This window comes from Protopterus annectens, chromosome 4.part0 (assembly GCF_019279795.1).
Source record: "Protopterus annectens isolate FY-2018-M chromosome 4.part0, PAN1.0, whole genome shotgun sequence".
Classification (NCBI taxonomy): Eukaryota; Metazoa; Chordata; order Ceratodontiformes; family Protopteridae; genus Protopterus; species Protopterus annectens.
Genome location: NC_056733.1, coordinates 586,009,801 through 586,022,419, shown reverse-complemented (window position 1 = coordinate 586,022,419; position 12,619 = coordinate 586,009,801). Strand labels below are relative to the sequence as shown.

Here is a 12,619-nt window from a genome sequence, read left to right as displayed (position 1 = left end):
ACTTCCCTGGTAAACAAATGTAAATAAATAAATAAAACTTCTCACCATTTGTAAATTCAAACTCCAACTCAGTAACATCATTTCCTTAATTAATAAAAGTTTCAACAACTGTGAAAAGACATTTTCCAGCAGTCCTTAAACACAGTTAACTCCACACATTCCTAGAAAATGGGTTCTCGGTTTCCATTCTCCTTCCCTTCACAACTCCAATAACTACTCTCCACTTGAGGAAAACTCCTCTGCAGCCTACTTGGGAGTACAAGTCTGCCTCTGTAGACATTTCCATGCAAATATCCTTAATCTTTTGGGAATTTGTATCATATCTAGAGGCCCTACAAATTTCCACCAATTGTTCTTTTGTAATTTGTAATTCTAATCGTCATTCCCAGTCTTCTATAATCTCCTCTGATTAATTCTTATGGCTGTTATGCAGCACTTTTCTAAATCGTTTCATTCTTACAGCTACCATGTAGCATGTTACATGCCTAGCTAATTACCATTTTTAAAAATTTTTTAAATAAAAACAATAAAGGCATATTTACATTCATAACTAAAGTAAACTATATACAAAGTTCATAACAAAATTATAGATATTTTTGATTATGTGTGTTTTTACAGCTAATTACCCTTTCTCGATAATGTCTTATGTCCTTGGTTCCATTAAAATCCTTGCAAGAGCTTGTCTTTTATGCAATATATTCTGCCAACAATCTTTTTTAAACACCTTTATTAAATTATCACTTAAGTCATAGGCAAAGATACATTAACAGAAAAGAAAACAAACAATTTAACATTTTCCATTTAAATAGTCTACATTACATATATTTTCTTTGCTACTATCATCAGTCCAACATTACAAAAAAATGCTAAATTCCTGTTTCCTTAAACCTCACTCCTCCTCCTCTTGAACATTATTATGCATGTATTGCTCCCACAGCTAAATCTAAATCATCTGTTCTTGGTAGCATAAATGGAAGCCATATGTCTTCCCATTGTTTTCTTGTAAATTTCTTTTTCTGCCAACAATCCTTGGCACAGAAGGCACTTTCTAAGCTTCAGGTAAAAAAAACAAAACAAAAAAAACACCTGCTTTGGCTTTGTCCTAGTCCGTCACTTTTCTCTTCCAACGTATTTGCTCCCACTAGTATGGCTTCCTTTGTTATTTCCTTTCTCCACTCCCTCAAGGGGGGATGTAAAAATATAACGTTCTGTGTAATTATTGCTATTCTCCATAACAGCTTGGATTCCTTGTGCTTCCACTTTCTTCCACCATTTTATATATTTATATCAGTTTTAATTACATAGATTTTAAAGTACCCCTTCTGATATTTAATCCACCCTGTTCTATAAAAGATTCAATGTTCTTTCCCTTCCCAAATGAATTCCTTCAAGGATCAAAGACCTTGAACAATCTCTGGTGTGAAAAGAGCTATTGTGTAGGGGATGGGCCAAGAATGGAAACCAAATGTCAATCAAAGTTTTGTTCCTGAGGCCTGTCAGTGTCTTTCTCAAGTTTAACAAGTTTTTTGTGCAATTGTTTACAGGTAACACAGCTAAAAAATACAGATCAAACAACTCTGTAATATTATGCCACTCTCCAACACAAAGAAAAGACCTGCCAACACAATAAGAATGCCTGCCAACAGTCACAAGGTAACCGATGCATGGGCACTCAAACAATAATTTCAGCATGGTGCCAATGGGAGAATCACATGCATGCCAAAGTGGACCAGAGAGGAGGAAAAAGGCAAAAGTAGCACAGCTGAAATTTAAAATGAGAGAAAAAACAGGGATACCCTATATGGTGAAGACTATTCTGAATACAATGCCAAAAGTAGCAGACTTTGTCAAACAAAACAAAACACATCTAAGCTAAATATCTGAAGAACAATTCTTGGTAAAATGAACATGACATCCAGCAACAAAGAATTAGAGAAGTGTAAGCCAGTCAGCAAACTGGGTGCTGATGAATGAAACAAACTGTCTGAAGGAGTTCCAGGTATTACGTGGTCCTAATGCCTATGATATACAACCCAGCTTGTTATTAACAATGTACCATTTCTTATCAGATTTCATTACCTCAGGGCCACTAAGAAATTCTTCAGTATTGCCACAATGACTTATCAAGGTTTAACATAGAAATACTGATTTTATTTTCAGCATTTTACATGTCTGCAATAAAACAGTGTATTTCTAATTTTCAGTCAGTCTCCAGACATTACATACAAACCTTCGAATGTGTTTCAGTGCAAAATCTCGCTTCAGGAATTTGATGTTTTCACGGATGGTGGAACATCTTCCATCTTCTTCATGCAAATTTTTTTCAAGCCACTCCACTACATCTTGGTTACTTTCCCAAAGATATGCCTGTAGGGTAAGAAATCAAGCATCAGGAAGTCATACCACTGTGCGAGTGACTTTTACTGTCAAGGACTTCATAGGGAAATGCAATATTAGTGATTTATTTACTGGCACATCTACATTAATATACAGGGCTGCTAACTTCAATCATATACATTTCTGATGATTACTCCTCACCCCCCCCCAAAAAAAATCAGGCCAATCTATTCTCATGCAAGAGTGTTATCAGAAGCAAGTGGCTTTAAGGAGTGGGTTCCTTGTTCTCTTCTGACAGAAAAGATGCAATTGTACTATATATTAAAGGGAAAGTCAACCCTCATATGTAGTTCAATGCAACCCTTAGGTTTCTTTTCTGCTTACACTATGGTTCCAGAACAGATACATACAAAAAAGAAAGTAGTGAACTATATTAAAAATGGAGAGTGCTATGCTACAGGAGACACACTCAGAAAGAACTGAACATGTGAATTTAATAAAGAAAGGTTTTCAGGATGGTTATTCAGCAAAATACTTGGGGCAAAGGAAGAAAGGAGTACTTACATTAATTGCAAGATGAGCTCCAATAGTAATAGATGAAAAAATAAAAGACAATAATGGAGGATTTATAGTATTAAGTGGCTACTGGCAAGGGAGGATTATACTGGCATGTATTTATATTCCACCAAAAACTTCTATAATGGAGCTTAAGAAAATTCTGGGTGAAATAATCAGCTTTCAGCAAGGATTATTACTTATAGGTGGGTACTGGAATTTGATTTGCAACAGTGAAGATATGTCTGGGGGCCCAGAAGGGAAAATATAACAAAGGAGGGCTGATTTTTTAAAGAAATTTATAAAAAATATTTGGCATGGAAGATGGGAATTCAGTACTAGGAGTATGGAGTATATTTACATATTATTCCCTAAGATACAAAAAACTGGACTAGGCTAGACAGAATTTACAGTTCACAGGAACATGTGCATTTAATTGAAGGTCTTGATATGCAAACAATAAACTACTTCAGATCATGTACCAATTCTTCGTCTTCTTTCGGCTTTTCCCGTTTAGGGGTCACCACAGTGAATCACCTGTCCGCTCATGATTGGCAGTGGAGTTTTTACGGTGTTGAGTTGCCAGCCCAGCGCCCAACCTTCCACAGAAGGCACACGCACACACTCACACCTAGGGCCAATTTAGAGTGTCCAATCCACCTACAGCATGTCTTTGGGATGTGGGAGGAAACCGGAGCACCCGGAGGAAACCCACGCAACCACAGGGAGGACATGCAGACTCAGCACAGAAGGCACCCCAGCCGAGGATCGAACCAGAGAACCTATTGCTGTGAGGCAGCAACGCTAACCACTGCACCACCTTGGCCGGCTGACTTCAGATCATGTGCCAATAATAACTAAAATAAGACACAAGGTAATGAAATGAAAATGAAACATTGGCACTTTCCCACCTATTTGTTGAAAAGTGAGGAATTTAAGGAATCGGTAGTGGAAACTATTCAGGAACTATTACAGAAGATAGAAATTTCTTTAGAAAACATAGCTAGGGAGTGGGATAACATTAAAGTGGATTTTAAAAACAGGGTGGGAATAAAAGAAAGGGAGACATGGTTAAAAAGAAACACAAATTATTTAGAGGGACTGACAAATATTAAAGTATTGTAAAATAGGGGGAATCTCACAGAACAAGAGGAGGAGCAACTGCAGAATGCTAAACAGAAAATAAGGGATTACCTCAATAATATGCATGAGTTTAGAAAGATTGCTGTTAAGCAACTGTTTTTTGCTAATAACTCTATACCACAAAATCTTTTAGCACAAAGACTCAGGCAATAGAAAGTAGAAAGGGCTGTGCCTATAATAAGGAAGATAGCAAGGGATCCTGTAGAAGTATTAGAAATGTTTAGGAAATTCTATGAAAGTCTGTATAAAGCAGAGAAATCAAGAAAATGTACAAATGGAAATGTTTATGGAAGAATTAAATATGATAAAGGCTAGAGGGAAAGAAGGCTCAGTTACTAACAGGATAGGAGGAGAGGAGATACAAATGGTGATATATAACCAATCTATATGAAAGTACCCGTGACTAGATGGTATTCCTCTGGAAGTTTGAAAGCTAGGAGGGAAAAAATGGAAAGATCTGGAAGGTTTTGTTTAACAGTATTTTAAGAGAAGTACCAACATCCTGGAAGAAAGCAGTAGTAGCTGTAGTACCTAAATAGGATAAATACCAATCATATCCAGCTTCATACAGGTCCATTTCAATACTAATGATTATAAAGTGTTTATGTCTATAATGGCTAAAAGAATGGCAAAAGTGATGCCAAAATTGATAAATATGGATCACTGTGGTTCTATGGAGCGGAGACAACATTTGACAACATTAAGAGAACACTGGTGATCCAGAGGGAAGCAGAATGTAAGAAAATACCATGGTTGTTGATGGGTCTTGATGCAGAGAAAGCATTTGACAGAGTAAGCTGGGACTTTATGAGCAGAGCAATGGATTTATTTGCATTCCCTGATAAATTTATAAGGTTGATTAGGAAGATATACGAGGGATCGGAGGTTAAAATTAAAGTGGGTGGGGTTCTCTCTAATAATTTCTGCTTGAGCAGAGGTACCAGGCAGGGGTGTCCTCTCCCCCTTTTTTATTTGCATTATATTTAGAACCACTGACAAACAAAATAAGGGACTCAGAAATTATTATGGTAGTCAAGAAAAGCTGACTCTGTTTGCAGGTGATGATATTTTATACCTGAAAAAACAGAAAGGGACATTACAGTGTTGTGGAACATTTTGAGACAGTTTCCAATCTTTTTGGGATTCATAACTAATGAAGCTAAAACAAAGGCAATAGTGGTATATTATATACACACACACAAACTGGTTCAGCAATATCCATATTTATGGGGACATGATAAAATGAAGCATTTAGGAGTATGGGTTAAAAATTATTCTGGTGTGGCAGCTAAGGATACATAAAAACAGACTAACCAAAAGATAATACAAAAACTGAGAAAATGGAAGCTGTGTTACATGGATATCGAGACTAAGATACAAGCAGTTACAAGGTTTTTATTCAGTTTAGTCTTGTACAAAGGTCAGGCATATTTTTATAAACCAGAGGAGAAGTTGGGAATAGCAATTAAAGCGCTGAAGGATTTTATCTGGGTGGGGAAGATGGCAAGAGTCAAGTGGGATAAGTTTATTCTTCCAATAAAATAAGGCAGACTGGGATTACCCGATTTGAAGGGGTATTTCAGATCAGCACAGTTAAGGCTCTTATACATAGCACAAGCAGAAAACTATAATTGAAAGTGGAAAGATAGGATGACAAAACAATGGAGAAGTGCAAGAAACAAGGAAAGTCTGGGAGAATAGCAATAATCATACAGAATATTATATTCATAAAACAGCAGAAAGTATTCTAAGAACTAAGCCAACATTGGAATGGAGAAAGGAGATTCTGCCAGCAGGGATGGCTGCAAGTAGGGATACAGGCAATAGGTAAGAGGGGGCTGCAATTTATTGGAAGAAAAGTGGCAAAGGAACCACAGTATTGGGAAAAATAACCAGAGAGGGAAATGTAATAGAATGGGAAGATACAAAGAACTTATTTGCACTGCAGGTTAGAGATTGCCTTCCCTATCAAGTACTGATATCAGAGTATATGCAGAAAGAAATAGGAAGGTCCAAAATTAAAGACCAGCAATGGTAGAGTTTTTTTATGGAATCCAGAACAGAAGTTGCCATTAAGAAAGGAATAATTAGTAGAACATATAAAATATTACATGATAACTCCAGGATCGCACTGCAGTGTGGAAAAGGGTGTATAACTTTTACTTACCATACAGTACTGTGCACACTGCCACTACTGCTGGGAGCACCAAAACATCCACCATATTACTTTAGATACTTTCCATAAAAATGTAAAGAAACATACCCACATTTAGAAACACTACAACACTATTTTCTACACTACTGTTGGTATTCTGACAGTCGGCACTTTTAAGTTACAGTAATGTTTTTTTATCACAAACAAGTCACAAGTGAAGGGAAACAATCACATTTATGGCTTAAAATTCCGTATTTTGAAATTCAGGATTGTAAGCTTTCAGTACAATGAGATTCAGTCAAATGATTTTTCAGTATTTTTAAAATTAGGCATTGTGGTCTCAGTCAAATGAAATTCAGTATTTTGAGATTCCATCATGTGAAGTGGACCCAGAATTTTTATACTCCAAGTAGACTCAAAAGAATTTTTCTTCAGGTAGATAGCAAATGTTGGAGTTGTTATGGCGAAGTAGTAGTTAACTGGTAACATTTTCTGGGACTGTAATGAGTTGGCAGACTTTAAAGATTCCTTGCAGACTGCTCTGTCAGAGGTACTGGGTGAGCAAATTGGTGCAACTAAGGAAATGATTTTTTGAGCTATGATACAAAATCAGACTTGCCCAGACATAGTAAGGCCTTGCTGAGTCTAATTACGGTGGCTGCCACAAAAAAGCAATTACTAGAAAATGGAAATCAAAGTCTAAACCAACTTTACTAGAGGTAGCAAATATAGTAACAGATAAAAAGTACAGTTTTGTACCTACCATAAATGTAGATGTTCGAGGATCCACATTGCTGCAGTCCTAACTATTGGGTAGTCCGCTGTCCAGTCGGCCCGAATACCAAAGTATATGGCTGACGTCGGTCAGGGCGCATTAGACTGACGTCAGTACGTCAGGGTACTAATGCGCATGACCGACGTCATATCCTCAGTCTTTTCTTGCCCCAGATGTCAGAAGACCCTGAAAAGATAAGGCCAAAAACCAAAAACTCCCAAAATACCTGCACCAAAAAATATATGTACAATATATACAAAATTAGCAGAATATAACCTCACCTACACAACCACCCCTAAACACAGAGGGAAGGAGGGAGGTAAATTGGACTGCAGCAATGTGGATCCTCGAACATCTACATTTATGGTAGGTACAAAACTGTACTATGTTCTTCATTCCACATTGCTGCAGTCCTAACTATTGGGTAGAATCCCAAAGCAGAGGTAAGGGAGGCTGGCAAATCATAAGGAAGCAGGAACTGACAACATGCCTTGCAAAATAGCTGTGGCAAAACCAGCCCTAGACTTAGAGTAGAGAGGAAGGTGATAATGCTTAGAGAAAGTATGCACTGAACTCCAAGTAGCTGCCTCCAAAATATCCTTAGTTGCCACCCCTTAGAAATGCTGTGGAAGTGGCAGTAGCCCTAGTGGAATGAGGCCTAATCCCAGCTGGAATCTCCTTGCCATGATGGGAATAACAAAATGTAATGCAACACCCAATCCACCTAGAAATAGTTTGTTTTGACACTGGCTTGCCCTTTGAACTCAAAGCAAAAGAAACAAACAACTGCTGAGACTGCCTAAAATCCTTAGTCCTGCTCAAATAATAACGCAATAGCCTGTGTACATCTAAAGTGTGCAAAATCTTTTCCCCTTTATTTTGGGGATCTGCATAAAAGGTAGGCAAATGAATAGTTTGGTTTAAAGCCACACTAGGAACCACCTTAGGCATAAAGGAAGGATTAGTACGTAAAGATACCCTATCCTTATGAAAAATCAAAAAAGGCTCCACTGCCATAAGGGCCTGCAACTCAGAAACCCTTCTTGCAGAAGTAATGGCCAACAAAAAAGCAGTCTTCCATGACAAGTATTTCAATTCAGCAGTAGCCGGAGGCTCAAAAGGTTGTAGAGTAAGTTTCTCCAACACAAAATTGAGATCCCAAGCAGGAGTAGGAGCTCTACATGGGTGTCTTATATTCTTTGCCCCTCTAAGAAATTGCTTGAACAAAGGATGCGAAAACAATGGTGGGTCACAATCATAGTGAGCTGAAATTGCTGCAGCATGAATCTTAATGGAAGAGAAAGACAAACCTTTGTCCAGTAACTCAGTAAGATATTGAAGAGCCACACTCAAATTTGGCTCAGAAATCTCCAAATTGTTTGCTGCACTCCAAAATAAAAATCTCTTCCATTTTTCTGCGTACACTTTCCTTGTACTAGGTCTTCTGGCTTCCATAATCACATTTAAAACTTGTTGAGGAAGCTGAGACCTGCTGTCTTTCAAAACAGAATATGCCAGGCTGTTAGATGTAGAGAGTGAAGCTTGACATTGAGCAGATGACCGTCCCTCTGAGACAACAGGTGTGGAATCAAGGGTAAAGGCCATGGAGGCTTCCTTACCAGACTCCTCAGTAATGGGTACCAGTGCTGCCGAGGCCAATCTGGAGCTATTAAAATCATCCTTGGCTTGTCTTGTCTGACCTTTAGAAGCACCTTTGGAAGAAGAGGCAGAGGTGGAAAAGCATACACATGAAGATTTTTCCAACTGAAAGAAAGAGCATCCACTTTCCAAGCTGTGTGATGAAATCCCTTCGTGCAAAACTTTGGCAGCTGGTGGTTTAGTGGAGAAGCGAACAGATCTATGTCTGGAGTTCCCCATGACACTGTCAATTTTGAAATACATGAAGATCCAGTTTCCACTTGTGGGGATCCATGATTTGTCTGCTTAATACATCTGCTAAGGAGTTCTGTGCTCCGGCAGAAACCTTGCCTGAAGAGTTAGTTGCAGACTGAGCGCAGTCTCCCATAAAATCATTGCTTGTCTGCACAATGGGTAAGAATGTGTTCCCCCTTGTTTGTTGATGTACCACATGACAGTTGTGTTGTCTGTTAGAATCAACACCTGCCCTGGAAGAAGTAACTCCTTGAAAGCAATTAATGCAAACTGAACTGCTAACATCTCTTTCATGTTGATATGTAGATGCTGTAGTCTGGCAGGCCACTTGTCTTGTATCCACTTTCCATTTAGATGAGCTCCCCAAGCAATATCTGAGGCATCTGTCGTTAGAATCTGACTTGCCTCTGGCCGGGTCACAGAGAGTCCCTTGTTTAGGTGACATTCCTGAGCCCACCACAAAAATTCCTTTTGAATGCAAGGTATTATTTGAATGACAGTGTCCAAATCCTGGCAGTGCTGTGTCCACAGATTTTTGAGATACCATTGTAGCTTCCTCATATGCAGTTTGGCATTGGGAAGCACCAGAATACAAGATGCCATGAACCCTAAGGCTTGAAGGACTGTCCTTGCAGTCAGCCCGGACTGAAGAGACAGATGATGGAAGTAACTGGAAAGATTCTTTTGTTTGTCCGGGGTTAAAAAGGCCATCTGGGCTGCTGTATTCAGTCTCACACCCAGAAAGCACATGTCTTGAGAGGGTACTAGACTGGACTTTATTTCGTTCACAGAATACCCTAGGCATCTTAGCACTGCTATGACATATTCCAGATGCTGTAGAAGATCTTCCTTTTCTTGAGCCAGAATCAGGCAGTCGTCCAAGTAAGGATAGATTTGGATTCCGTTTAGCCTGAAGTAAGCTATCACTGGAGCCAGAACCTTTGTGAATACTCTGGGCAGTAGATAAGCCAAAGGGCAATGCAGAGAACTGATAATGAGAATTTCCAGCTCGAAAACGCAGATACTTCCTGCAACTTAGTCTTATTGGCACATGAAGGTAAGCTTCCTTGAGATCTAAAGTTACCATCCAGTGATCTTTGCCCAGCAGAGGTAAAAGCTGTTGTAACGTCAACATTTTGAACTTGGGAATGTCCAGATAAGTGTTGAGGATAGATAAATCCAGAATTGGTCTCCACGTGTTCCCCTTCTTTGGTACTAGGAACAGGCGAGAATAAAATCCTAGGCCCCTTTCCGGCACAGGAACTGACTGAATGGCCCCTATTTGGAGCAACAGAGAAATTTGCTTGTGAGCCTCTGTTCTTTGAAGAGGAGGAATGTCTGGCATGCCTTTGAAAGGAGGCAAGGTATGGAAATAAAACCTGTAACCATGGTGAATAATATCCAGAACCCATCTGTCTTGGGTAATTAAATCCCAATTTTCTTTGAAAAGAGACAGCCTTCCTCCCAAAGGTGCTGCCAGGCGAGAACGCATTGGCAGCTGAAAAAGCAGGTCATTGGGTCTGCTTACGAAGGACTGACCCCTGCCCTCAGCAGAAGTCTGAGCAGGGAACTCCCTGTCCTAGGCCTAAAAGAACCCTGAGCTCTGCCCCTACCACGTCTAGACCTACCCCTAGACTGGGAATCATAAGCAGGATAAGTCCATCCCTTAGTAGGCCAATTTCTACTAAACTTGGAGGCTGCACCTGCAAAAATCTTTAACAGTTTGCATAGACTTAGCCTTGTCCTCCATTTTCTTCAAAACTGCTTCCACAGGCGAACCAAACAACACATCAGACTGTAAAGGAGCATCCAAAATCCTTGTCTTAACATGCTCAGCTAAATTCTGATCTCTCAACCAGGCGTGCCTACGAAGAACAGAACCAGTGGCAGCCACCCTGGAGGAGGCCTGCACAGCATCAAAACCACACTGCAAGGAATGTTTACCCACCTGTTCAGACACATGAACTAAATCCTGCAACTCTTTACACTCAATACCTTCAGCCAGAGCATCCACCTTAGATTTCAACTGTGAAAGAAGATAATTCTGATATTTTAACATGTGAAACTGACAATTCAACGCCCTCATGGCTAAAGTGGAAGAAGTATACACTTTCTTTCCCCATCTATCCAAAGCCCTTGCCTCTTTATCAGGAGGGACAGGATTTTTAACAACTGAGGCCTTCACACCTTTAGGCCCCTGAGAGACAGTTTCGGGTCTGCCCTAGGACTCTTAAAAGATACTTATGAGCTTCAGGCACCCTATAATACCTATCCGGTTTAACTGGGGCAGGAGGCAAAGAATCAGGATTCAGGGAAGCCTCTGCAAACACATCTTCCACCACATTCAAAACAGGAGGTATAGCTAAAGGCCTATGCTGGGGTAAAAACAAGAATTCCCTAAGCCTTTTCCTGGAATCAGAGAAATCTTGACCTTCCCATTTAAAATGCTCCCTCATGGAATGCAGAGTCTCTGAAAATGAAAAATCCTCAGGAGGAGAAGCAGAAGGAGTAGAATCATCCACATCAGAATCAGAATAAGGAGGGAACTCCTGCAAGTCTTCAGCCGAAGACTCAAGCCTCCGAGCATTGCTCAAAACTCTCAAATTCAGGTTCCACCCTAGGCCTCTTATCAGGAGGGGGCATAGAACCCCTAATCATAGTAATCAAATCCTCTGCCATTTTAAGCATATGTTTCTTAGGCAAAGACCCTGAAGCACTAGGAGAAACCCCCACTGAAGCTAAACTTGGCCTGCCCTCAAAGAAGCCTTGGAAACTGAAGGGGAGGCTCTAACCACCTTAGGAAGAGAGGGAAGAACAGCCACCTGAGAAGCCCCTCAGCCTGGCCTACTTCCTGAGAGGATACATCCTGTAACAGTAAAGTCTCTCCTGAGACTCCAAAGAAACACCTGGCAAAACCTCCGGCTCCACTGAGCCTTCCAAAGAACCGGCGTCTGGGACTGTCGGTTCCTCCACCCTAGGCTTTGCTGCTTTATCTTTGCTTTTTAGCGAAGCGCCGGAGCATCCGATGGCATTTTATAATTACAACGCTTCCCAAACACTAACCTGGCACAGTCTAACCTTCTCTTAATAGTGCGTTTGTTAAATCTAGCACAAGAGCGGCATCCAACAACGTCGTGCTCAGGCCCTAAACAAGGTATACACAAAGTATGGTAATCCCTATGAGGTATCTGTTTCCCACAAGAAATACAGTTATTCACTTTTTCTGACATCCGGTTAAATACTGAGGCAAGAAAAACCAAAATATTCCAACGGGTACTTAGCCAACTTTGATTCGGTCTGAAACTCTGACTTCAGAAACTTTCAGAACGCCAACCTGCACTCGCAAAATTGCTTCTGCATCGGACCATGCGGCAAAAAAGACGGAGGATATGACGTCGGTCATGCGCATTAGTACCCTGACGTACTGACATCAGTCTAATGCGCCCTGACCGACGTCAGCCATATACTTTGGTATTCGGGCCGACTGGACAGCGGACTACCCAATAGTTAGGACTGCAGCAATGTGGAATGAAGAACATCAACTGGAATTGGGATCTTTAGAAGAGGGTAGGAGCAAATTACATAGGAACTAAATGGGAATTGTAGGATCAAATACATGCAGAGAAGAAAAGAGGTTTTAAAAGAAGCAGAACACCAAAACAAAAGTATAGTGAACCTTGTCCACCATGGCTGGATACAAATACTTTATTTAAAATACCAAAACGTAAGTGCTTTCACACTCTCTGTGACTGCTTCCTCAG

General features: G+C 40.1%; 1 protein-coding gene across 1 annotated transcript in view; it reads right to left on the bottom strand.

The window, feature by feature from the left end:
* ACACB (acetyl-CoA carboxylase beta) overlaps positions 1 to 12,619 on the bottom strand; it is a 1,510,375-nt gene that overhangs the window by 25,445 nt on the left and 1,472,311 nt on the right. Inside the window, exon 51 of the mRNA XM_044068517.1 lies at positions 2,231 to 2,367. Within this exon, the coding sequence (XP_043924452.1) occupies positions 2,231 to 2,367 (137 nt within the window). The remainder of the gene's footprint in view (positions 1 to 2,230; positions 2,368 to 12,619) is intronic.